Source organism: Ostrea edulis, chromosome 2, assembly GCF_947568905.1.
Source record: "Ostrea edulis chromosome 2, xbOstEdul1.1, whole genome shotgun sequence".
Lineage (NCBI taxonomy): Eukaryota > Metazoa > Mollusca > Bivalvia > Ostreida > Ostreidae > Ostrea > Ostrea edulis.
Window position 1 is genome coordinate 80,382,625 of NC_079165.1, and position 27,057 is coordinate 80,409,681.

Sequence of the window (27,057 nt, forward strand, 5' to 3'; positions counted from 1 at the left end):
CTCATTTGAGGCTTTGACTTACATATAGGCAAGTTAAAATAGCAGAATTAACAATACCCGAGTCGTGAATCATACAATTCCAAATTTGTTTTGATATCAACTTTTGACATTAATAAATTCTTCCTCTGATCAGTCTATTTACCAATAGTCCCTACTAAATATGAACCATCTATCTTGGCCATATACAAATGTAACCATATTAAAGTTATGAGCAAGGTTGAAGTTTCAATCTTCAATACTCTGGAGCATACAAGGTTATAAAATTAACTTTTTTCAAGCACTAGTCTGGACGGACTAGTGGCTATTGATGTTCACTAGTCTGCAAAGCATTTCACTAGTCTGTCCATTATGTCATATAAAATGATCCTGTAAATTCATTTTATTCAAAAGTAATTCAATCAAACCAAACACTTAACAATTCTAAATAACGCAAATACTGTGCTGCGAAAACGTGTTGACAAACATAATGATCACTATAAGGCTCCAAGCATTGAATCTTGGAAGTGGGATCCTTTAATCCCAAAACGTCTTTACAGGAAGACATGCTGCCCCCGGTGTAAAATCTGGACTAACAGAGAAATTCATTATCATAGAAGTCCAACATAAAAACCCACCATTCCATCCGGATCTGTCTGCGGAATCAGCTGGAGGAGGTATGTAAATCCAGTCTGGATTTCCCCACAAAGGTGACTAATCATCTCCCCCATCTGCAACCGCTGACCAAGGTGGACCTTATTACTGACAGCATGCCTAAAACAGCAACAGTCATGTCAAATCTGTGCCATCTCACCATTATGATATTCCAAATGTAGGTAAGCATTAAAGTGTTTTTCATGGGTAGGTTTTGCACCGCATTAATGCTATCAATAATGTTTTACTTTGAAATAGATTTCCACAGCGTCACCACCAATTTCATATCCAGCGAAGTAACAATCCGACAGACATCAAAGAGACCATGGCAAACTGCAAAGAAACAACTAAAACCTATAATAGGCTGTATCAATTGGATATTATCATAAAAATAAAAGTATGTGTTTTTCTTTATCAAGCTAGATAAGTTATATACCTTATGCAATTTAACTCGATCTAATAATAATAAATCTTATTTCCCATTTATTTCTCGTTTCCCAAGTTGGATAATAAACACACCATTTCAAACTATTCATGATCATGTGACGCGTCAAATGCTGAATTTCGAAAGTAAACAATCATGACGTTGCAAATGACCTGTGGGGCTTTTGGCAGAACACATTCAGCAATATAGGACAGTTAGAGAAGAAACAAGGTAGAGAGAACCATTTTAAGTACTGAGTGTGTGAGGAGGAGTTGAACATTTACTCATTTGGAATATGACTTCATATTGTAACCAAAAATCTCTTAATCCGTGATCTTTCTAATAACACTTTTCCCATGTGCTTGTGCACAACCACAATAAACGTCAATATTTTATAAACATGAACTAAAAAATCACTGTTTTCCCCTTGCATTGAATAGACAAGTATTTCGTCAATACCAATTCATAATTTGATGAAACGTCAGATATTATTTTCATACTTAATCATACTGAAAAAAATTTTGGTCTAGTTTCCAACATTGAAAACTACTGTTTAATATGGCACACCTTTAAATATTTGCATTCAAAGAAATGTCTTGAACTTTCTTTGCAAGTACATTAGAAAAAAAAAGATAATTACACATGGATAGTTTATTAGCTTAACTTTAAATTCTATAAAATGCAGCATTCTCTGTTGTTTATTACATGTTTATGTACTGATAAACTGTTTTTACCATCATGAGAAAAAGTTAGCATTAGACTTTGATCCATTCAGTAAACCCCCAGTTTGTAATTCATATTACAATTGCCCCCCCCCCCCCCCCCCCCCCCCCCCCCAGGGCCCTTGATTGGTGAATAAACATATATATACCATGTACACAGGTCATGGGTGTTTGCATAGACTAATTTGAAAATATGTATGAATTTTGTCTTCTTTCACTTTTTTTAACAAGAGGCCCATGGGCCACATCGCTCACCTGAGCCACCTTGGCCCATATCTGAAGACTTTCCATATATATTTGCATGTAAAACCTTAGTCCCTATTATGGCCCAAACTACCCTTTGCAAACTTGAATCTACACTATCTCAGAAAGCTTTCATGTAAATGTCAACTTCTTTGGCCCAATGGTTCTTGAGAAGAAGATTTTTAAAGCTTTTTCCTATATTTGTATGTAAAACTTTGACCCCCCCCCCACTTGTGGCCCCATCCTACCCCTGGGGGCCATGATTTGAACAAACTTGAATCTGCACTATGTCAGAAAGTTTTCTAGTAAATATCAGCTTTTCTGACTCAGTGGTTATTGAGAAAAAGATTTTAACTATATATTTGTATGTAAAACTTTGATCCCCCTTGTGGCCCCATCCTACCCCCGGGGGCCATGATTTGAACAAACTTGAATCTGCACTATGTCAGAAAGTTTTCATGTAAAAATCAGCTTTTCTGGCTTAGTGGTTCTTGAGAAGAAAATTTTTAAAGATTTTTCCTATATATTTGTATGTAAAACTTTGATCCCCTATTGTGGCCCCATCCAATTCCCAGAGCCCATGATTTGAACAAACTTGAATCTGCATTATGTCAGGAAGCTTTCATGTAAATCTCAGCTTTTCTGGCTTAGTGGTTCTTGAGAAGAAGATTTTTAAAGTTTTTCCCTATATATTTGTATGTAAAACTTTGATCCCCCCTTGTGGCCCCATCCTATCCCCGGGGGCCATGATTTGAACAAACTTGAATCTGCATTATGTCAGAAAGCTTTCATGTAAAAATCAGCTTTTCTGGCTTAGTGGTTCTTGAGAAGAAGATTTTAAAAGTTTTTCCCTATATATTTGTATGTAAAACTTTGATCCCCCCTTGTGGCCCCATCCTACCACTGGGGGCCATGATTTGAACAAACTTGAATCTGCAATATGTCAGGAAGTTTTCAGGTAAATTTCAGCTCTTCTGGCCCAGTGGTTCTTGAGAAGAAGATTTTTAAATGACCCCACCCTATTTTTGCATTTTTGTGATTATCTCCCCTTTGAAAGGGACATGGCCCTTCATTTGAACAAACTTGAAAGCCCTTCACTCAAGGATGCTTTTGGCCAGGTTTAGTTGAAATTGGCCCAGTGGTTCTGGAGAAGAAGTCAAAAATGTGAAAAGTTTAACAGACAGACAGATGGACAGACAGACGACGGACAAAAAGCGATCAGAAAAGCTCACTTGAGCTTTCAGCTCAGGTGAGCTAAAAACAGATTCTTATGCAATGCTATGAAATTTTCTCCATTCTGCGATTCTCCTCTTGACAGGGAAATGGCCTCATTTGGAAATATACAAGTCACCTTAACCTTTAAAGATCCAATTATGCTAAGTGTCAGATTAAAACACAGTATGGCCAAAAATAATTTTTGAGAAAAAAATTTGAAAATATAACTTGAAAAGGTCACAGCTTGGATGACAATTGGACACACTTTGATTAACTTGCTCTACACACTGCCCATTGATTTGGAAAACTAGAGGCAAAAAAGACACGGCAGCAGCTGTTTCCTGTTAGCACTGTTTGAAAGCACTGATACCAGGGTGTAAAATGCTGACTCTGGACCCTCCAAAATACGAGAGAGGTTAGAGCCTCTTGTTATAAGAGATTGTCAGGGGTGGAGCTTTCAACACATATGAGCATTACAAATTTGTGGCTAAAATATAAAGTTTTGCAAACAAAGTATAGCTAGTTGTTGAAGCTCGAAGAATGATGTTTTCCTTCTGATAACAGAGACTGAATTCAACTACACTTAACAGTTCTATCATTATCTGACAAGCCTTGCTGCTGAAATGGTAAACTTAATTATAATGGATTGTATAGGGTTAATGGCATGTATTTTCATCACAATATTCTAGTCTAAAGAGAGAGACTTCTAAATGATTAAAAAAATGGTTCCTTTGCAATGTTATGTAATTCTGTTTACATATAATGGGACAAACAAACAAAAAGAAGATTGAAAATCATTATGTATATTATAAATATTTGAAATAGATTCTCTCACATAAACCCCAATTTTTTGTGTATAATTATGAATGATTATAAATTTGTCAGAATTTCAAATGCACTAGTTCACACATTTGCACATTATCTGACTGTATGTTTCTGATTTCTGATGACAAATGGTAATTAATTTGCTATTTTGCCATTTCACTTTTCCAGTATAACACTCCTTACCCTTAATACAATTTCAATTTCCCAAAATATTTCTGTTGATAAAGAATACAGAATATTTCTGACAGATGCTTTATCATTGAGATCTACAGAACAAGGATAGTACAGGAAATGACAGACTCAAACTTCAGAAGCTCCTTTCCTGACAAGCTCTAATGACAAGAGGCTCCATATTTTAGAGGTCAAATTTAGAGGGTCCAGAGTCAGCATTTTACACCAAGCCCGACGCCATCAAACTCAGGAAAACTGGGTCATCATACTACTCAATTATAACCACTTAACAGAATATCTTGGTGTTTCTAAATACTGACTAAAAAAAAAAAAACACCATGGTATACCGAGATGGAGGTCTTGGACATCTTGCTCTGTGACAGGATCACTCAATCGGACATTGTCCAAAAGACGAAGAAAAGTCTGGAAAAAAAAGTACGCGGGTAGGTTAAGGAATCCCTTATAGAATATCACAGTGCACTTTGTGCCTTTACTTCTCTGAACTACCAATATATGACGTCATAATGGAAAATGACGTCAAGTCACTGCAAACTTGAGCTGTTATGACAGGGAGAGTGTCAAAAACTTTAGACCTTATTTCAAACTGCCTATAAGATGTCAGAACACTATAGCAAAATTCACGTGTCTGAATTGTATTTTAATATCTTATATGTCCGAATATTTTAAAATAGTTTGTTAATTACCCTTGATTGAAATTCAGCGTGTTTACACTGCTTTCGAAAAATATACTTTTGAAATGTACTCTGTTTTATACCAGCGATAAGAGGTAGAATTTTATGATGTGTTTATAAAAGAGTCTAGCACAGGTAATTTATGATGGTTCATTTGAGATATATTACGGAAATTGTAAGAGGAGTTTGTTCTCTACCCGAATCTTGCTTGGTTAAATGTTTGATGGCTTTGTTTGAATATAGATTACCATCAAATGTGTAGGTAAGTGTGTCCGTAAGTTGAACTCTTCATGAAATACGTGTATTTTGTACGCAAGTAATACTACCATTTTTCCCAAGTACATTTCAGATACACAAGGGTACGGTGAGTTCATTTATCAAACAAAAAGTTTAAAATAATTGTTAAATGAGCCGCGCTGAAGCGATTTATGTGAAACACTTCAAACAATTATAAATGACCGTCACGTGATCAACGAAGTCATGTGATATCATAACAGATATGCTAATATATAGCCGAGAGAACCTTCAATATAAATTCTCTGTACTTTTAAGTATATAAATTACAAGTGAAAACCAAAAACCGACCTCGCAATCCAATGTATGTTTTAAACGCATTTCAAACTCCGGAAAGCCTTAACATAGCTGTGTAATTCAAATCAGACCATAAACTGGACAAATTTAATTCTTAGGTCACTTACAGGTGTAGGGTTTTCAGGTGATATTATTTTTCTCTCTCTATTCTTATTCATTTCTTAAATGCAATTTCTCTTACTATCACTTTTCAGAAAATGCTTTTAAAGATCTGTATTTTTTTATCTGACAGTTCATTCCCGTTAATACTCTAATGATGCTATCAAGTGTACCACTTCCTGTGCACTTCAACAGAAATTGACTTAAAAAACAGTTTAACATCTACAAGGTTACCATGACATCATTTACCCTGTAGAGTAAATTCTATGAAATCCGCTTGTGAAGTTCATGTGTTAATAATACTTGGTAAAAAAACTGGAAATGAAACTTTTCACATCTCTACTCCACCATTCATTTGAGAATTGATCAAAGATTGCAGTATTTCTTATTTCTTGCTTTTGAAATACATGCTTACATAAAACTTAATAAAATACAGAAATTAATGCATTGGTATAATGAGATAAAAAAAATAATAATGATAGCATAATGAACTGTTCATGCCATTTCCTGGAAATGTTTTGAAACAGATTTTGTAAACAAAATCTTTATTAAAATCATGTTTTAATACAGAAAATCGGCACCAAAGCAAATGGATCGAGTGACTTCCTGATTAGCCTGTGTACATAACAAACAAGTGTATTACGAGCACGCAACACCTACAATACAAGTAAACCAGGAAGAAAAAAACCCCGAGTGTTTTATCAGGTGTACTGGAAGCTCTGCTACTGAGTGGGCTATACCTGTGCCTGGTCTCTTTTCCCACACAATACAGTAATTTCCAATCGACTGCACTGCATCATGAACTGTAAATACTCCTGTTATATGTACTTGACTCCAAAATTTGACAAAATGTGGAATACTAAAATATCTATCTGTCTCTAAGTCCTAGGGTTTGAAGCGTTGGAAGTTCATACTCTGAGACTCATGTATTTTCAAAACTAAAATTTATTCTGTATTCATATGCAACAAATGCAGCGAGGTCATGAGGAAATGGCTATCATTACACTTTGTAAAGATATCAAAGGCAAAAACAATAGAAATGTAAATATTTAAAATTAGATAGACACAATAATTATATATACATATTCATTCAAAGAAATGTAAACATTTACTAGTGGTCTATTAGGGGTGGGGGGAGGGGGGAGGAGGTTCAGAAGCAAAAGCAAAATGTAAATAGCTAATATACCATTTTGTGGCAAAAATTACAGAAGTGGGATATGTTTAGATTGTGCATAAATTTGAAGGTCATGGCAATATTGTATCCTTTTGTGTGTTTTATTTTCCTACATAAATAATTGATAGGAAAATGCACCACAATGGGATTTTCATTACACAGAAATGTAAGGGATTCGATATCTGTACCTGTAATTAATGCTGTAATACAAAACAAGCAGTGGCCATAAAATAGATGCCATCAAGGTCGGGAACATGATCTCTCTTGCTCTTTTTAAGATAACCGAAGTAAAAACGCTTGTTCATACTATTGTGATCAGTATTGTTTTTCCCATTTAAAATTTTGTTGTTTGCTTTCAAACAATCAGTCCCAATTGATGGTCACAGAAGACATCAATATGGTTTACAATTTTCACTAAAATTTCATCAGGTTTGTTGAACGTGCGACATGATTACCATAAATTATTTGAGTGAAGCATTACGGATCAGACAAAATTTAGACTATGGACAAACAAATGAACCAATGTCCAAAAAGAATACTATACGCCCCCAACCCATTTTGTAGACCGGAAAACAAACAAGGACCTCCTCCACATACCCATCTTCATTTTTAGAAATACAAGATGCACTTGTAAAATAGATAAAACCTCTGTCTACTGATCACTGGGTGTCTGAAGTTCAATTTTGATCCCCGTTCAAACCTTTAACATGGAACCAGCATGGAGTGTAGTTCTATAAGTCTTTTAAGTGTTTATACGATTCAGCTGAACTACACAACAATGCAATCAAATAAGCATATCAATAAGATACAGACAAGTCCTCTAGCGAACAGTAATCTGATCACACTGAGTGATGGTAAACAGGTATAGATTGAAATTGTTAAGTCAGTACACATAAAGGCCAAAACATTGATTAACAGGTCATTAACCCTGGTAATTAAAGGACCCTCACTCATCCCCTCAGAAAGGTAGCACTGCAGCCACGAGTAAAGTACTGTGGAATCATTTTAATTCCTTTGTGCCAATGTTCGTGGGAAAGCGAAATTTTTGCTGGTTCGTGGGGACTTAATTTCGTGGGTAAGCGATGCAATGTCACTAGGAGAGATAACTTTACTTGGTTTAAAAAATGTTTGAGGACATGTAAATTCGTGGGTAAGAGTGATCCACGAAATCCACGAACATCAATTCCTTACGAACAATGGCGATTCTACAGTATACCACTAGAACTAGATTACGAGATATTGAGAATCTCTCTCTGTCATTGGTAGAATGACACAAAATTTATGATCACGTATTCATCACCTTAGAGAATTCCTCCTCCTCCCCCAACCAAAATGATTGGCTGGCACACCGTTATGGGTCCCTCCCTCCATCCATCTGTCTGTCCACAACTTTAACTTACTAATAAATTTTGAACAACACAAAGCAGAGATTTTAATTGATGAAAAGTCAAGGTTAAATATCAAGGTCAAAGAATATCACCTCAGCTGGACTTGGCCAAGGTCAGGGGAATAGTGTTTCATAAACATGTTTGTTGTTTTGTGTTTTAGACAAGCATACTTACCACTTGCAGTGAGTGAGTTTTCTTGAAGAGGTTTGACAGAGGACCGGACACATAGTTCAGCAGACTCTGGTACTGTTCTCCACTGCTCTGTACAGAGGAAATACATTATATGATACTTAGTTTCAAATGATACTAACAAAGGGTCTCCTAAACAAATGATACACCCACATCATAGTGGTATATGTTGACCAAATTCATAACAAAGTTCATGCCCAATGGTCTTCCCCAGGGTACAGCTGTTTTTAGAAATTGAACACATCACATTGAAATACTGTGTTGATACAGACAGGCCATCAATTTTTATAAACAATGGAAATATATATTGTGTTTATCATTTTGCATAAACTGACCTCAAATGTACAAATCTTTTATGCGTAATTACTTATACTTATATTTTTCGGCATTTTTAAAAATATAAATACTTTAAAGTACGTATCATTGACCTGTTACGGTAAGTTATCTAAACATAACGGCTAAAAATCACCTGACCTCGACTTAATGATTTCCATATTTGAACAACGGAAAAGGGAATTAGTGCAAGGAGGATAAACTCCGAACACATAAAATAAGCCGCCATATACTGTAAACCAAATCTTATTCGCGTGCGAAACAAATTTGCGAGATTTACGAATGTGTCCTGTCGTCTGTAAAACCTTATCGTCGCAAATATTTGTCCTTGAATGTTTGTCATAGGCTTGAACTTAAAAAATTACTCATCGCAAATCAGTTTACCACAGGCGAGTCAGGAAATAAAGTAGCCGTGAATAAAATTCACTTTACAGTAATATAGGAAAGGATTATATATTACACTTATTCAAATTATAAGGTAAAAAGTAAACCAGAAAATATATTTTCCAACAATTTCAACATTGTCTTGAATTAGATTGCATACGTCATGAAATGTATATATTCACATATGGATAGACAGCACTAAAACACAGATCTAACTAGATTGAAAGAAATTGTATCTTCAATGTTGCAAATGACAAGCACGGGATTTCAATAGAAATGAAACAGAATACACAGTGATTACAACTGTTAAAGTTGACCGTTTACTGGGTCAAATTGACAGTGTTAGACTGAATGTTTGCTGATTGTTAATTGATAGCATGATTATTGGTAGCACACATAACTGCAAATTTTGTTACATTTCATAGGTTTTTATGATAAATCTGAGGAATGAAAATGCTGGTCATGTTGTCTTAAGGAGTTGTGAGAGTTGACCTTTTTTTTTTTTTATCTAGCCTATTTTCCCAACCTGGAGGGGGGGGGGGGGGGGGGGGAGGGACTGACAGAGAGATTTATCTTGAGATCTAAACAAGCTTCTATGATTACAAATCATACCACCATCAAATCATTTAGATCTGTTACATTTTCAAAGCAGACGAGCAAACAATATTTAAACCCCCACCTGTTTTCCTCATTCCAATTGGTCAGACCTAAGTGCTAAACCCACAAGTACAACCACAAGCCTATAATGGCTAGGCGGACAGGTGACACGGCACAATATACCATCTATAGTGACTCAAAAATTAAGAATTTTTACTGTTTGTATCAGTCTAGTCAGTGCTTTACGTAAGGGTTAATGTACGAGTATCGCTCCATTCCTTAAAAGTAATGGACCGAGGCCCCGAAGGGGGCCGAGGTCCATTGCTTTTAAGGAATGGAGTGATACGAGTACAATTTGACCCACTTAAAATCCACCTTTGCTGGGCCCAAATAAAAACTAAACTTTGTGCATTTTAATCATGTCTTACGTTTTTCATTCTTTTGTTGCATGCATTTATATCTACTTGTATAAAGGCTGACCTACTTTCGGAACACTCCATTCCTGAAAAATAATGGAGTGTTCGAACAAAAGAATGACGTCAGAGGTGGATTTTAATATCTGCTAAATAGATGTTTTCACAAACTAGGTCAAGCTATTTCACTGGATGACAGACAGATGTTCTATGGATTGTTTTAAATGAGCCTGAAAAAAAAAGTTAATTGACAAAGTATAGGGTCAATAATTACTATAACTGTTTTCAAGATATTGAATGGATAATATATTCCAATCCTATGTCCAATTTGACCCTTGACCATGTGACCTCAAAATCGAAAGGTGTAATCTTCTCTTTTGGATGTACCAGTGTATCAAGTTTAATGTCTGTCAAGCAAAGGGTTCTCAAGACATTGAGTAGATAGTATCTTCCTAAGTCCAGGATGACCCTTGACCTTTAACCATGTAACATCAAATCAATAGGGGTCATCTCCTCCTTAAGATGTACCAGTGTACCAAATTTAATGTCTGTCAAGCAAAAAGGGTTCTCGACATTGTGCAGACAATATATTACAATGTCCAGTTTGACCTTTGACCATGTGACCTAAAAAAAATAAGGGTCATCTACACCTTATGATGTACTAGTGTACCAAGTTTGATATCTGTCAAGCAAAGGGTCACTCAATACATTAACCAGTCAGTATACTCATGTCCAGTTTTACCTTTAACTATGTGACCTCAAAATCAATAGGGGTCATTTACTCCTCACAATGTACCAGTACTGTGAACCAAGTTTAATTCTGTCAAGGAAAGGGTTCTCAAGATATTGTGCCAACAGTATCTTCCTATGTCAAGAGTGGATTGACCTTTTGACCTGAAAATCAATAGGGGTCCTCTTCTACTCATATAAACCAACCCACACATGAAATATCATTATTGATCAAGTAAATGGTTCTCAAGATATTGAGCAGATAACATGTGGTCTACCGACTGACCAACCAACAAGCACAAAACAATATGCCCCTAGATCTTCTTAAAAGAGGGGCATAAAAAATCCATAACTTCCTTGATTGTTAAAAAAATTTAATCAAAATAATAACTTCATTATTCATATATGTATAAGATGTACATAAAGTTTTAATTAAATCCGTTCATTGCTGTTTAAGGTATAATCTGGACAAATGACGATTACGGACAGACTGACAAGGTGATTCCAGTGTATATATCAGCAACAACCCCCTCCACCCCAACTTCGTTTGCAGTGAATATAAATTTTTACAAAGGAATGAGAAAAATAGAGTTGCATGACTGATATACAGTAAAAAAAATAGTACAGATAATAATTCAAGGGTTTTCAAGGTGTCGATCTATGGCTTAATTACTTTATCATGCTTATGTCTGAATGTTCAGTTTGTATTGGATAAAATTCTTATACTATAAAGGATTTTCCCAACTAATAGAATGACCAAGCTGCATTTAAACAATTTGAAATGGAATTTTGAACACCCACTGCGTGTGCCCAGAGAAAATACCAAAATCAATATAAGATTTTCTGAAATTGCCCGTCTGTTTTAAATGCCCTGCATGATATCTCATGCATAGCTGTGCTCCAATTGTCTTGGTCTGAATTATAAACATATTTACTACAGAGATTGGAAATTCCCTTTTCACGTGTGAATGGATATGTCATTTACAGAAAATGCTGGGTTATGAGAGCACTTTGAAACTCTAGGAAATCAGGCTTTTTATAAATGTTTTAAGTGTCGAGTAATGTACAGTGGCTTAGATTGTAGAGGAAGTGTGCATATATATATAAAAGGAGGTCAGATATTGAACTAGAGTGTATCCTGCTGTGTATGTGGACAGTAGTAGGTAGTGCAAATTGTCTGACACACGTGTACTGGAGGCATCATTGATAAGTCACTCAGCCAACACAGGTAAGGGCAATATATCTTAATTGTGAATAGCTCTCAAACTTGTATTTTTTAAAGTATCTTTTAAAATCTAGGATCACTTATAGATTGACAGCAGTAAAAATAATTCATAAAAACATAAAACCCGATAAAAATATTTTCTTAAATATCTCTACATGTTTTAAAATCTACTACACATACATTTATATAACTGTCACACAATATCAACCAAAAAGTATTGGTTTGAACTTAATGACTTACAGGTCAACATCACACTAGAAAACAGGTATTAACATGTCACAGAGGTCAAACTGTCGATGAATTTAATTTCAGATCTATTTCCTGCACCAGTATGGAGATTCTACAATCCAGAGCTATATCTCATAATTACCTACCCAAATCGATTCAAAATCCTTACGATTTTGTCACCAATCAAAATGAAGCTTTCAAAATCAAGGACATACGGGTATGAAAATTCTTCTTTTTTCACTACATTTAAGAGATATGTAAAATCTTTTTTAATAAATTCATTCAATATGTCAACCTGCATTCCCAAGAGTTTGATTTAGCTTAATGCTGACATAGTCCAGTGACCAAGATTGAAGATGGATGTGCCCCCCTCTCCATTAATTCTCACCCTCTAGTAGCTGTTCTGATTTTCTATTACTCACACTAACTTTCACTGCATTCCACATTTGCTTTATCGGGTTGCATTGTTAAATTATCAAGAATTTATCTCCTCGCTCTCCTTCTCGAGTCTTAGCTCTTGTGGAATTTGTTATGATACACATGAGTACTGGAGAAATACTCTGTATTACAGACAGAAAACTGAAAGGTTTATCTCACATCGATTCTTTACAATTTGACCAAAATCATTCAACCTGTTTGTCGCACTAAAGGCATTTGTACATTTGTTTGTGTTATTAATTACATTGAAAAACATCTAGTGTGTTTACATATGTAAGTAATGGGTCTCTTCCATTGAACCCTTTAATTTCTATGATAAATGATAACAAAAGTAAACTTTTCTTCCATTGTTTGTGGAACAGTGGGGATCTGACCTTAGCTGACTGTATAATACATAAAACTGAAAGCCTGTGTGATAACATCTAAGTGAAGTTACAAAGCCTATCCCCATATTATCTTATCAAGAGATTTAAAATGCATATTTACAGAGTTCTATAATCAGATCTCTGAACATCCTGATCCATAGTGTTTAGGTTTTCCTTCATCCATTTCTAGTCACAAGCTTTCAGAAAAAGTCAATATCTGTCTTGATTCAAAACACAACACAATATAATGAAATGCATGCTCACCAAATGTTCATCTTCATCTATGAAGCTCATCAATAACTGTACTTGGATGAATGTTAATTAAAAGTTGGTAATTCAAATGATAAACCTCATTCAGGGGTATAACTGTACAGATATTTACATAAACTTGTTTTCTTTGCACAATTAATGCCAAAGACGATTTGACGAACACAAATGAGAAATTTTTTCATTTATTAAATGTAGTATACTGGGAAATTTTTCTCCTGACAATGTTATTATTGCCTTGGTGTATTGGAAAATGATTTTGTCCTGTTTTGAACTGGTCCAAAGTCAATTTTTCTACTTTAAAGTAACAATCAAATTTATATATATTTGCCCAGTTTTGAAATTTGCCCATTTTGATAAAAATGAAATGGGCGAAAATAAAATGGAGGCACAACAGTAACCTTAAAATACTCATCTTAGATAACAATGATTAATTTTTCAATATTACACATGTATCCATGAATTGAAATTTATCTTGTTCCTACTCCAGCCAGCTAGAGGTACAGTGGTGTCACTTTAATTCTATGTTATCACATACATTTTTTGCTTTATTTTCATCACATTTTATTTTCATCTTATTTCATTTATTTATTTTCTATTACCATATATAGATGGAAGATTTAAGTACCAATAGATTAATATATACAGTCAAACCTCATTATCTCAAACTCAATGGGACTAAGAAAAAACATTGAGATATCCAAAGATTCGTGATATCAAGAGTAAAATACTTACAGAATAAGTGGTAGGGACTTACAAATCATTTTGACATACCCATGGTATTCGAGATATCGGTGTTCAAGATACTGAAGTTCAACTGTACGTGCAGATTTTACTCAGAAATCCTTCTGACCAAAATTCAGTCAGAAGGAGCTTGTTGAAAAATGGTGTTTGGATGTAAGGGTCTGAGGTTTAGGGAGTATAGGGATGTCCGTCGTTAACTGAGGCTCTTACTTGTAGGGGTAATCTATTATCTACATGTAACTGCAAAAATTGCACATTAAAGATGCAAAATAATGAGCAGCTCTAACTAAATGCACAGTTAAATGAACTGTATGACAATTCCACCACATGTTATCAATGAAATAGTGAAAAAATCTAGCAAGATCTCCTGGTTGGCCATTTACAGGTGACCGAGGTGAAATCTGAGCAGGATTTACTAAGAGTGACCTCTCAGGACAAGCCGGACATCCACACCCAGGACTACACTCTACAACTTCAGTACCACATTAATGGCACGCGCGGTCACTTTCTGCTTGTCAGTGACGAGGGGCAGGTCATGACTAACGGACACAGCAAGGACCCAAGAAGTGAGTGTTATTGACCTACTTATGATTCATATTACTACAGACCTTGTTCAAAATGCAATTTATGAATCAATATGATGCACAACATCCCTTGGCTGGGGCAGATGTCTTATGGCATACAACTTCCTGTTTAAGATGTTCCTTTAAATATGGAAGATATTAAATGTAGATTTATTTTTTCTGTTTATTCTCCCAGCTCTGCTGACCATCATCCACAACTTTACACGACAGCATGAATCCTGTTACCAGATCATTGGTTGGGGAACTAATTTTAACCAGACAATTCTCTACATGGATGGTACAGCACTGAAGACAAGGGTATATTTCAAAATTTAATTTTCCATTAGGTGTCACTTTTAATGCTATATGATCATAAAAGTTTAGCAGTGAAAGATTTGAAAAATCCTTTTCTCTACTTCTGACCTAATTTGCATAGTTGAAAACCCCCATAAACTGAATAAACATGAGTGAAAATTATGGTACATAGTAGGTGCAGAACTGTAGTTCTCTGAAACAAGAGGCTCATGGGCCACATCGCTCACCTTAGTCACCTTAGCCCATATTTAAAGATTTTCCCTACATATTTGCATGTAAAACTTTGATCTCCTATTGTTGCCCCACCCTACCCCCCGGGGCCATGATTTTTACAAACTTGAATCTGCACTATGTTAGGAAGCTTTCATGTAAATATAAACTTTTCCGACCCAGACGTTCTTGAGAAGAAGATTCTTAAAGATTTTCCCTATATATTTGTAAGTAAAACTCTATAGAGGCCCCATCCTACCCATGGGGACCATGGTTTTCACAAACTTAAATCTCCACTATGTCAGGAAGCTTTCAAGTAAATTTAAACTATTCTGGCTCAGTGGTTCTTGAGAAGAAGTCTTTTAAAGATTTTCCCTATATATTCATATGTAAAACTTTGATCCCCTATTATGGCCCCACCCTACCGCGGGGGTCATGATTTTAATAAACTTGAATCTCCACTATGTTAAGAAGCTTTCATGTAAATTTCAGCCTTTATGGCCCAGTGGTTCTTGAGAAGATTATTAAATGACCCTACCCTTTTATTTGCATTTTTTGTAATTATCCCCCCCCCTTAAAAGAGGGAATGGCCCTTCATTTAAAAAAACCAAACTTGAACCTCCTTCACCCAAGTATGCTTTATACCAAGTTTGGTTGAAATTGGTCCAGTGGTTCTGGAGAAGAAGTTGAAAGTATGAAACGTTTACAGATGACGGATAACGGGTGATCAGAAAAGCTCACTTGAACTCTCAGCTCAAATGAGCTAAAAATATTGGGACAAATCAGAGAGATTTATCCCAATATTGTTTCAAAGATCTACAGTTCTGCGGCTAGGCACATTGTACATAGGCCACAATGTTCGTTTGAGTCATTAGGCTTTTTAAAAAGTTCTATTACCTGAGAACCTGCTTGATGCCAAATCCATTTCATGTACAACTGAACACAATTTGAGGATTCTTGTATATTTCAAAGTTTCACCATTTGCAGTTGTATTTTGTTAACAAATAGAAGAATCTACAAGATTCTTTCTTAATCTTTGGACAACCTTTTCAGTTGATACCATTTTGACAAGTTTTAGTCTAATCATTTTTGAGAGGAACTTTTTAAAATTGGTTATATTTTCCATGTATATTCATTCGTAAAACATCAGTTCCTTATTGTGTCCCTCCCTGTCCATGGGACCATGGTTTGAATCATCATTTATCATTTATATTCATAGCCATTATAGACCTATTCATTGTCATTTTTAACACAATCAGTCTAGAGAAGACCTCAGCCTATTTTCACTATTTCCTAAATATCTCCCATTGGAGGAACTTGTTGCCCTACATTTGAACAAAACTGAAACCCTTATCCCAAAATTCTGTTCGACATCTTTGGCTGAAAATCCAAATGGGAGAAATCCAGAATTGTTAAATAAGCACATAACACATTTAGATTTGAAAAGCACTCTTGAACCTTCGGCTCTGATGACCTTGGCCAGAATTACACAAATTTTTTTTTTTTTTTTTTTAGCCATTCAATCCTTGCAAGGGAGACAACAATGACGACACTTTTTTTGCATTCAGAACAAAAGGAAATAGTGCAGATGGACATTACTCAATTGTATCATGGACAGGCCATCCCTTAGTGTTCGACACCCAGGGGAACTACCTACCCCCCAATAATCTGTCCAGAAGAACAGACACTTCATATCTGTTTAAATTGCAAACCGTGGATTGGATGAAAGTCACCACTGTGTAACAAACACAGGATACAATTCACCACTGTTAAACACAGGATACCATTCACCACTGTTAAACACAGGATACCATTCACCACTGTTAAACACAGGATACCATTCACCACTGTTAAACACAGGATACAATTCACATCAGTAAAACACTTACTGAATGCCAGACAGATTTTAGAACATAAAATTCTGTATTACTGAGATTATAGTCATGTAGGAAATATTTGTATGGACAAACACAAATTCGCCAATTTCTTTACTTTCGCCATACCTGAACTTGTCAACATGTTGATAATAAGTATGTACAGATTAACAAAACTGAAACAGTTCTGTGATGAAATCTTTTGAATTGTGGAAATTCATGCAGCAAAAAATGAGAATCATTCACACATATGAAATTGACCAACTCCACATGGAACCTTCTGACCTGATCTACTCTTGTCAAGCCATTATGACCTGATTTAATTGTTTCCAGACATTATGACCTGATAAACTTGTGTCCAGACCTTATGACCTGATTAACTTGTGTCTAGACCTTATGACCTGATTGTGTCCAGATCTTATGACCTAATTAACTTGTGTCCAGATCTTATGACCTAATTAACTTGTGTCCAGATCTTATGACCTAATTAACTTGTGTCCAGACCTTATGACCTGATTAACTGGTGTCTAGACCTTATGACCTGATTAACTTGTGTCCAGACTTGTAGAACTTATTACTCACTGACACTGAGATTACCCAATCTAGTCAATTCATCTACAGTATCATGTGATGTAGCCCTCCTTGCCATTCTGCATCTAAATGTATATAACTTTGTTTCCTATCAGTTTCACTATGTACTAGTACATATTAACTACATTTCTTGTTACAAATATCATAAATAACATCAGTAACACTCATACACATGTAGATCATATGAACATTAATTGTAAATCTTGAAAAGCATCAAATATTTAACCAAATTTAATCACCATACCAACGATGCACTCAAAATACGCAGGCAGACAATAATTAGAAAGACTCTCGTCCAGCACAGTAGTATGACATGAACAAGACCGCAAAATGGCCAACTGTTGTGTTGATCGCCATAACACCTGCAGTTTTAAAACATTTAAGATCTACACAAGATTTATGCCATTCGGGGTAATTAGAGTACAATGTACTGTCAAATGATATACATGTTCCGAATTCTACACCAAAGAACTTCTTGATAGTTCTAGCTGTTTATCTAATAATTGTTGTGGTTTACAGGTGCAAATTTTTGTGATACTTTTATTTTATTGTTTACGTGAAGTGGTTGTTTTATTTTAGTATATTAGTTATATACAGTGTATATTTGTGTGTGTAAATGTTATGACAGTAATAGTGTTTACAAACTGAAAATCAAAACTACAAAGTGTAATATATCATCCTACTTTAGATGAAGTATGTAAAATATGGTCTATACAATTGCACAACATAACATTCTAACTATAAGCATTTAGTTAAGTTTTCATCTTTCGTTAGATACTTCAAACACTTTTTTCTTTAAGGACAATTTATACATGAAAAGTATGAGATATTGTATAATAAAATTCGGTTGTGAAAAATATTAGAATAAAAGCCAGTAATTGTCAAATTGAGTGAATATTAAGTTAAAACTTTCAAAAAAAGTGGTGATGCTTTAAAACGGCAAAAATCCTTATAGATTATTATTCATATGTTGGTATAACACTAATATTGCCCATTTACTTATGTATACATCTGATTTGCAAATCATATATGTACTTGTTTCCCCCGTATGCTACATCCACAGTTTGTAGTTAATGTAAATTACAGTTCATTCATTGTAATCTTTTCTGAAATTTATTTCTTTATATGCTGTTATATGTTATGGCCTCTGGGCCCAAAATTGGAATAAACTTATTTTATACAAACAATGATTAGATTTACTGGTGTTTCTGTACATGTTTGTTATGTCCTTCATTTCAAAATATTGTGATCATTGATGATGTGTTGTTCCTCCCAAAGTGGAGATATTAGTTGGGTTTTTTCCTCAGTAAAGTGTTGTGTGGTAAGGGAGATAATAAAGTAAACAAAACAAATCAATTTATTTTTTGTTATCCACTGTTTATCCTCCTATACATTTCTACAGCAAGAATGCTTACTAACCCCACTTATATGGATATCTGACTACCACTTACACGGATATCTGACTACCACTTATACGATTACCACTTATATGAATATCTGACAACCACTTAGGCCAAAATAAAAATATTGTTTGTTTCCCCTCGCCCGACCGAGTCTGAAAATTCACACCGACCCATAAGTTTTTATTACGCCATTCTGGTGAAGTTTTTTTTTTTTATTTTAAGAAAATTTCAAGGTCGTTTCTGGTGCAGATCAGTATTTTATAATGACAAAAATTTTCTATATCTTCTTTGGTTTCGATCCAAAATTAAAAAATAATAATACGAATACAGGAGGTGTTCTGGTCCGAAATCTAGAAATTTCGCCGCCTCCAGCTGGAGGCGGCATTCTCTGGCTGATTTCAAATACTTACAAGCCGAATTCAATTTTAAGCTCATAACTAATCAATAAAACGATTCTTCTTGTACTTACTAATATCGATTTTATGGGTTCTTTCATCACATAAACAGTCTCTTGAAAACATTTTATCAAACTGTCGAGCTTTGTTTTGAGTCACGAGACTCGTTTGCTCAAATGGCAGTGAAAATTCGGTTGACTACAACTGTTGGTTTCTGTTTAATATCGAATTTTGGATTGATATTTTCTTTTAATCGATATTAATAAGTACAAGAATCATGATTGTTTTATTGATTAGTTACAAGTGAGTTTAACATTGAATTTGGCTCGCAATTCGGACTAGTGATCTGCAAGATCGAGATGGAGAAATGTTGTCTATACGAGGAGCGAGGAAACAAGAGAATTCGGGGCATCCAGTGTGCAAGTTGTGTTCTTCAGTAGGGGAAAGTGTTGATATTTCGGACGGATGCGATATTTTTGACAGTCAATCAGAAGCATTCTCAATTTAACTTATTTCTGAACTAATGCTATATTTACAAACTGGAAAACACCTAATTATATGCACATGTGTAACTCAGCTCTGATTGGTTGATGTCAGCATCCATTTTGTTTGATCGGCAAAATCAAGTCCCGTTGAAACGTTTTCTGGTAAACTAGATCTACCGATATCATTTAAAAATATAATCAAAATCACTATCATATACAAATTAAGATAATGTGCAAAAAACAAAAGCATAAAATGTCAGTGAACCATAAATAAAAGACAGCAACCGAGTTTACCAATTTTATAACACCATGTGTCCAAAACTAACACCATTGTCCATAGTTGCAACATTCTCCCTAACTTTATTTAAGTGTTAGTATGTGGCATAAATAGCAGAGAAAATTCTGATGAAACCCAATGTTCGTCGAATCAACCAATATGTATACATGTAGTCCAATGCCTAAGTTTAGTGGTTAGATAATGAGCATTTCCAAAATACATGAAGTACTGTCCGAAATATCGACACCTTCCCTAATTGCAAAATGTGGCAATCAAAGCAGAATTTACGCGAGAACTGACTATACGAGTTTGATGAGGAAACATGGATGATGTGCTTCACGACGTTTGGTATCGGGCATTGTTAATGGTTATGGGAATTTCATAATAAATAAAATTCTGCTAGCTAAAAAAAAAAAAACTTTTTACCTACCTACCGACCTTCCTCTGAAATTTAGGGTCGGGAGAGGGGAAACAAACATATTTTTAAATGTGGCCTTATAAGACTACCACTTATATGGAGATCTGATTACCACTTCCACGACTACCACTTATACGGATATCTGACTACCACTTATACGATTACCACTTACACTGATATCTGACTACCACTTATCCAGATATCCAACTACCACTTATACAGATATCTGACTACTACTAATACAGATATCTGACTACCACTTATACGGATATCTGACTACCACTTCCACAGATATCTGACTACCACTTATATGACTACCACTTTTTAGATACCACTTCTCTTGGATGCATTTCAAAAACGAAAGATACATGGGGTTAAAATTATTCTTAGATGCTTAAAATGGATCATGGACTTTGGATACACTATGTGATGTTTGCTTATCAAATTTACAACTTGCAGCTTTTGTTATTCTAGACTAAAAGATATATGGAAAATTTCTTTAGATTTATTCATACATATATCAGATTCAAATTTACAAAATAAATGTACACGAATACCATAAAATGTGCAAAACAATTTGGGCAAAAATTAAATCAACTGAGATGAAAATTAATGGCTGATTTTGTTAAAAGAGCAGTTACCTTACAATGTCCATATGCTCCCTTCAAAAAATGAATGGTTCCCCTGGGTAGAGAGTGAATATGGCTCCAGTCCAGAGTTTCATGTTTGTTCTGCACGTGAGAGAGACAGATCTCCAGAAACTCCAAGAGGTCCACTAAAGCCTGAAAACAAACTCATCAAATGAATTTCAGTCACAATGAAGAGAATGCTGCGAGTTCATCTGACCACCATGCAGATCATAGTTCACTCTCATGATAAAAATCTGTCAAGAGGAAGACTTCACTGGTGTGGCCAAGTGGTTCAATCTCTAGCAGAGACTTTTATAGTCCTGCAAATTCTACATACTGCTAATAAATGTCAAAGGATAACATTTAGGGCTACAACGGGTACCGGAAAACCACCAGTTGTGCTGTCCGGGTCAGGTTCGGTTCCATTATTTTGGATTGTGGTTTGGGTTCGGTTTTTATGATTGAATCATGATTAGAAATCCGTTTAAACAACATGGTGTCAAAATCTAAAGTGTTTGTATTTTGATTTATTGTCTAATGATGGCATCGTGCACAAAACAATGACAGTATGCAAGATTTAAAATACACCACAGGATCAACATTGTCAATGACAAAACATTTATACCAAAAGCATGGAACGGAAACACTTAGAAGTGACAATGCTGTTTCTATTACCACAGATGTCAAGTCTAAACCAGAGTCCATGTATACAAGTAACTATTGTAACAAAATACATTTAAAGGTTTTTGATTTTAACTTGTATATATCAACATTTCTAAATAGCTATATAGGCCCAAACTGAAATACCCGAACCCTGATTAAAAATCCTAAACCAACCTGAATTGTTTTTAACCATGACAGCCCTAATAACATTTGTATCCAAATGTAACAATTCCAAAGATGGCCAAGGTCAAAAGGACAAATATCTTGGTACCAGTAGAAAGATCTTGTCACAAGAAATGCTCATGTGCAAGATGAAAGCTTTAGAAGTGATGAACAATGTTGAATTTTTTAAAAAGTAGGTCAAACTCCAAGGTCAAGGTCATAGAGTCAAAAAGTTTGTCACAAGGAATACTCATGTGAAATATCAAAGCTCTAGCACTTGTTGTTCAAAAGTTATTAGCAAGGTTAAAGTTTCAGACAGAATAAAAACAATATGCCCCCCAATCTTCGATCTCGGGGACAAAAAAATGCTCAGTGTCCTGCACAACTGAAGATAGTCATATTTTCTCACAAACTAAAATCCAGAAATACAAACCTCTAAGCCAGAGGTGATGTTAGGAAGACTGGAGTTGTCTGCCCTTTGTGTGGACTGGTAAATGTCTTCCAGGGATCTATCAAAAACTTGACATACCTGTATCAAAATAGACTCATTGTAATGTAACCTTCAGTGCAATAAAGAGGATCCAAGTCCATCTTTCAAAAATTGTCTGTTTACTCTCTCCCGACAAACTGACAGAAGAAAAAGTCCAACTGAAAACATTTTTTAGCCTCCGAGAAACAATATATATTTTTTTAAACAATCTTCTAATCCCATCAACATCAATTTCTAATTTTACGTCTGCAACTCCTTGATCATTAAAATGCTTAACTAATATGAGACCACATATTGAGAAGCGTCTTGGGGACTATATTTAAAATGGCTGATGCTAACAACAAGCCATTTGCCAACAAAACAATGCTGTGTTTGATAAATTTTGACAGTTTAGCATTGTTAAAAATTTTGTGAAGAAAAAATTCCCCACTACTTACCTACCAATATTTTAGTGCTGGGTTGGGAGAGGGCAAGTAAAAACATTTTTTTTTATAGGTGATCTAAAATACTCATAGTTATGAATGGGGGAGACTGGGTGACACAGGCAAACTTCATGATCTCAAACTCAAAGGAACTGACACAAAACTTCCAAGATATCAGAGGATTCGAGATATTGAGGGTTAAATACTTTACAGAATAAGTGCTTGGGACTTGCAAATCACTTCAACATATCCTTGGTATTTCAAGATATCGAAGTTCAAATGTATTACTAAAGTGACACAAACCACTCCGGTATTAATCTTTAGCTTCTTTTATAACATGGCAGAGTTTACAAAAAATCCAAAATCAGTTACCTCATCAATGATTTTACTAAACAGTTTCTCTTCAGCATGGATGACTTCAACACATGGCAAAAAGGAATGGCAAATAATCTTCAGTATTCCTGAAATTAAAATGAATCGTGTTGCTCTGTAAGTTTGCACGCAGAGAATCTTCCACGATAATGACTTCAATGTTCATATCAAAAGCATTTGATAAAATAGTTCCCTCTGTAAAGATCTTTAAATGTGTCATACTTACCAATTTGCTCCTGAACAACATTTATCTCTTGAAAACATTCCTAGTATAATGTAAAGGATTGATAGTTTAAAAGTTTACCACTCAATAATGATCTTTCATTCACTATTGTGACACCTAAGCTAGATGCTTTAGGTTCCATAGGTGCCAATGCATATCATGGAATCTGATAATTTTTAATGTTTTAATCCAAAAACCTTCTGATTTTATTTCCCCTGCTAATTAATTGCTGAAAACACAGTCACTGCAGCTGCATTTTTAAACAACTCGGGCTTTTCACCCATGCATGACTTCCTGTTCACAAAGTGAGCACTAGGGTTGAGCTACCACGTGAAGGGAAATGGATGTGTGCAGTTTTATACAATGTAGCTGCACAGCATTAATATAACCCAAATAATTCAGCTGATATGTCCTGTCAATCCCCATCAATTAATGCCTAAATGTGTTAATCAGAAGCAACATAGATGAAGTGCACTTTGGGATATGCTCTAAAATTTCATTTGCATAATCTCACAGATGTAAACAATTGCAATGTATCTGACACTTGTTGTGAATGGTTTAAAAAAGGCAGATAAAAAGTCTTTTCCGTGCAATACAGAATTGTTACTATAGTGACGTGTTTTAAAACAACAATACAGAATTGTTACTATAGTGACTTGTTAACAACAATACAGAATTGTTACCATAGTGACTGGTTAACAACAATACAGAATTGTTACCATGGTGACTTGTTAACAACAATACAGAATTGTTACCATATTGACTGGTTAACAATTTTTTTTCTGAAAAGGGAAGCCCACACAAGATCATAATGCAGAAACATTGACTATACTGGTCTACGATTGGCTAATACTCTTTGTGTTGGAGCAAAAAATGCACAAATGTTGTCATCCTGAGCTTTCAATAGTAAGAAAATTGTATATGATATCACAGTATTTTACACACTGACAGACATTCATACGCAATGATCACTATACAGTAAAACACAGTTACAACAAACACACTTATAACAAATTCATGCTTACAGCGAAGTGATATTCAATCATTCCATGTAATTTTTATTAAAAAAAAAAAAACCTATCATTTAAACTTCTTAGATATAACAAATTACATGTATTACGAATCAAAATTGTTTGTCCCAAGCACTTCGCTATAAATGTGTTTTACTGTAGTCCATAGGGCTCTCAATGCAGTGTACTATAGGATACAACAAGTCTCGGCAGCGCTGTGTCCAGATTGACCCGGCACTGAGTGGTGTCCCAGCTGACCACCGACTCCAGGAAACTGGACTGTGATTGTGACATGGTCAGTCTACAACAGAGAAAGCAACATTACACTGACGACTGATGTATGGATAAAGTACATGCTGATCAAACGGTCACTACAAATGAATGCACAAAGACTAAAACCAACCAAAAATACACATCAGTTGCAATTGCATTGGGTAAAGTAGTTCCACCCTCCTGGGACGTCATGATTTTGCAAAAATCAATGATTTAATAATATTTATGCATGATAGGATCATAAATTTTGATAAAAGTCTTTTCCGATAGTTATTGGAAAAAATCCTGTTAGACATAAAATATTTCAAAATTTTAAGTTTAAGTTCTATATGAATAATCAATATGTTTCAAAATATTGAATCCAAGGGCAATAACTAAGTTTTCATTGATTTTTTTTATCAAGTCCATTATTATGCGATATGTTTGCTCAAACAGAAATGACCATCTATTGATACACTTCAATGTTGACTCATAAACTTGCAATATATCAATTTAAATTCTTACATTTGAAAATGTTTATAAATCCAACAAACTAATTTGAGTTTGCTATAAACTAGCTTCATACTACAGGACAAGCTTTTGTGTTGAACCCTACTTACTCCCATCTTCACAAGACAAGGGTTTTTAGTCCACTCTGCTCCCCACAATAATTCTAGGACTGAGTAAAGTAGATTTGGAGTGTAGAGTTGGAGATTTTGAATTATTACAAGTGGGTAAGTTTGTGGGGAGCGGAGTAGATTGAAAACCCTTGGCTTGCTTACTCCTTGGATGCTGCAATGCTAATGGAGAGGGCTTATATAGCATTGCATCTGCTGCCCATTCCTATCTATGTGTAAAGTACTGTTAAAATCAAGATAACCTATTGAGGCCTTTTCATAAAATGTAACAGATTTGATCATTTCAAAATAAATAGATTTGCATTAAAAAATTAAAATGAGTTTAAAGCATATAAACTGCAACAAATCAATTCTTTCTTTAGATGCTAGTACTGTCTATGCAATGAAATGTCCAATTCTAATGGTTGCTGTCCTACTAAACAGAGAACCTTGGAGATTTTGAATTATTAGAAGTGTGTAAACTGTTTGACTACATTAATTATTGATGATAGTGCAAATAGTAATCAAACTAGCAATTTTCCATTCATCTATAACCTGTTCAATTTATTAAAGATGTGTCCCTTCCCTTCACCATACTCTTTAATTTATGTATGAGTTCTGTATTCATATAAATATATAGACCGTATATATTCGTCTATAAGTCGGATTTTTTGGGAGTTAAAATTTTGGTCCCAAACTCTATGTCGTACTTATAGGAGTGTCCTAAGAAGATTAGTATTTTTCTGGACGGCGTAATGTATAACCTAGTATTTTTCAAACAACAAAAACATGGACAAAATAAACAAAATAGTAACTGTTTAATTAAAAAATGAAATAGCGATGTCATATCCCAAAATATTGGATTTTAACACGGATAAATACATACGAGTATTGATATGAAATTGATTTGTCGAGAAAAAAAATATCAAATATCGGCGGATTTTTCAAAATATTATTTGAAACATGGGTAAAAACGTTAGAACATTGATTTGAAACTATCAACCAATTTTGAAAAAAGTTAGACGGACCTGTAAATGGGTAATGGCAATTCCCTCCAAAATAACCTAAAAACTATACAACCAACTTATAGACAATACGATCTACAACACAGCGCTTTGAGTTTTTCTATCAATTAGACCAGGATAAAAATAGCTGAAATGAACGAGTGGCAAAGGAAATTAATAAATGAGTTATAGATGGAGGAAAATTTGGTAGTATGTACTATCATCAATAACCAATGTGGTAAAACAGTTTACATACTTGAAATAATTTTTAAAAAACAAGAGTTCTCTGTTTATTATTATATTATTTCTATGGTAGGACCCCCCAATGTTTGCATATAGCACCATTCAGGTGTTGCCTTCACACACAGATTGCACCGAGTCAGTATACTCTATTCCCTTTAGCTTTGGCTGACCTTATGAGTTACAAACTTGACAAAATGCTACTTTCTGGTTTGATATGCGGAGATAGCTAATAAAATGCATTTAAATATTTAGCTTCAGGGCTAAATCTAGAAAACGGGTTTGATTATTACGATCGGGATCGATATTCTTCTTCACAAAGTGAATAAAAATGAGTTTGAAGTAAAAGTTTGAAA

The 27,057-nt window shown here is 34.7% G+C and overlaps 2 protein-coding genes across 4 annotated transcripts in view; one reads left to right on the forward strand and one right to left on the reverse strand.

Annotated features, from left to right (window-relative positions):
- LOC125682212 (uncharacterized protein C1orf112-like) overlaps nucleotides 1-27,057 on the reverse strand; it is a 47,065-nt gene that overhangs the window by 19,862 nt on the left and 146 nt on the right. For 2 of the 3 annotated variants that reach the window (XM_048922665.2, XM_048922664.2), the window contains exons 2-10: nucleotides 24,787-24,889; nucleotides 23,582-23,621; nucleotides 23,356-23,444; nucleotides 22,505-22,600; nucleotides 21,259-21,399; nucleotides 8,349-8,435; nucleotides 4,578-4,653; nucleotides 879-963; nucleotides 615-750 (exon numbers count right to left, since the gene is read on the reverse strand). In XM_048922665.2, coding sequence (XP_048778622.2) covers nucleotides 615-750; nucleotides 879-963; nucleotides 4,578-4,653; nucleotides 8,349-8,435; nucleotides 21,259-21,399; nucleotides 22,505-22,600; nucleotides 23,356-23,444; nucleotides 23,582-23,621; nucleotides 24,787-24,882 — 846 coding nt within the window. In that variant the 5' untranslated portion in view covers nucleotides 24,883-24,889. Of the gene's footprint in view, nucleotides 1-614; nucleotides 751-878; nucleotides 964-4,577; nucleotides 4,654-8,348; nucleotides 8,436-21,258; nucleotides 21,400-22,504; nucleotides 22,601-23,355; nucleotides 23,445-23,581; nucleotides 23,622-23,659; nucleotides 23,871-24,786; nucleotides 24,890-27,057 lie in introns of those variants that run through there. The other variant, XM_048922666.2, reaches the window with a different exon arrangement.
- LOC125682213 (uncharacterized) lies at nucleotides 11,684-18,995 on the forward strand. The gene is made up of 5 exons (XM_048922667.2): nucleotides 11,684-12,047; nucleotides 12,357-12,489; nucleotides 14,472-14,652; nucleotides 14,846-14,967; nucleotides 16,690-18,995. The coding sequence occupies exons 2-5, from the start codon at nucleotides 12,376-12,378 to the stop codon at nucleotides 16,915-16,917; spliced, it is 645 nt and encodes a 214-aa protein (XP_048778624.1). The 5' UTR covers nucleotides 11,684-12,047; nucleotides 12,357-12,375; the 3' UTR covers nucleotides 16,918-18,995.

What these genes read in the sequence shown, in the direction of transcription:
- LOC125682213 (XM_048922667.2), top strand. Translation starts at nt 12,376, where the DNA reads ATGGAGATTCTACAATCCAGAGCTATATCTCATAATTACCTACCCAAA. An exon ending in TCAAAATCAAGGACATACGG is followed by an intron (nt 12,490 to 14,471) that starts GTATGAAAATTC and finishes GGCCATTTACAG; the next exon opens with GTGACCGAGGTGAAATCTGA. An exon ending in ACACAGCAAGGACCCAAGAA is followed by an intron (nt 14,653 to 14,845) that starts GTGAGTGTTATT and finishes TTATTCTCCCAG; the next exon opens with CTCTGCTGACCATCATCCAC.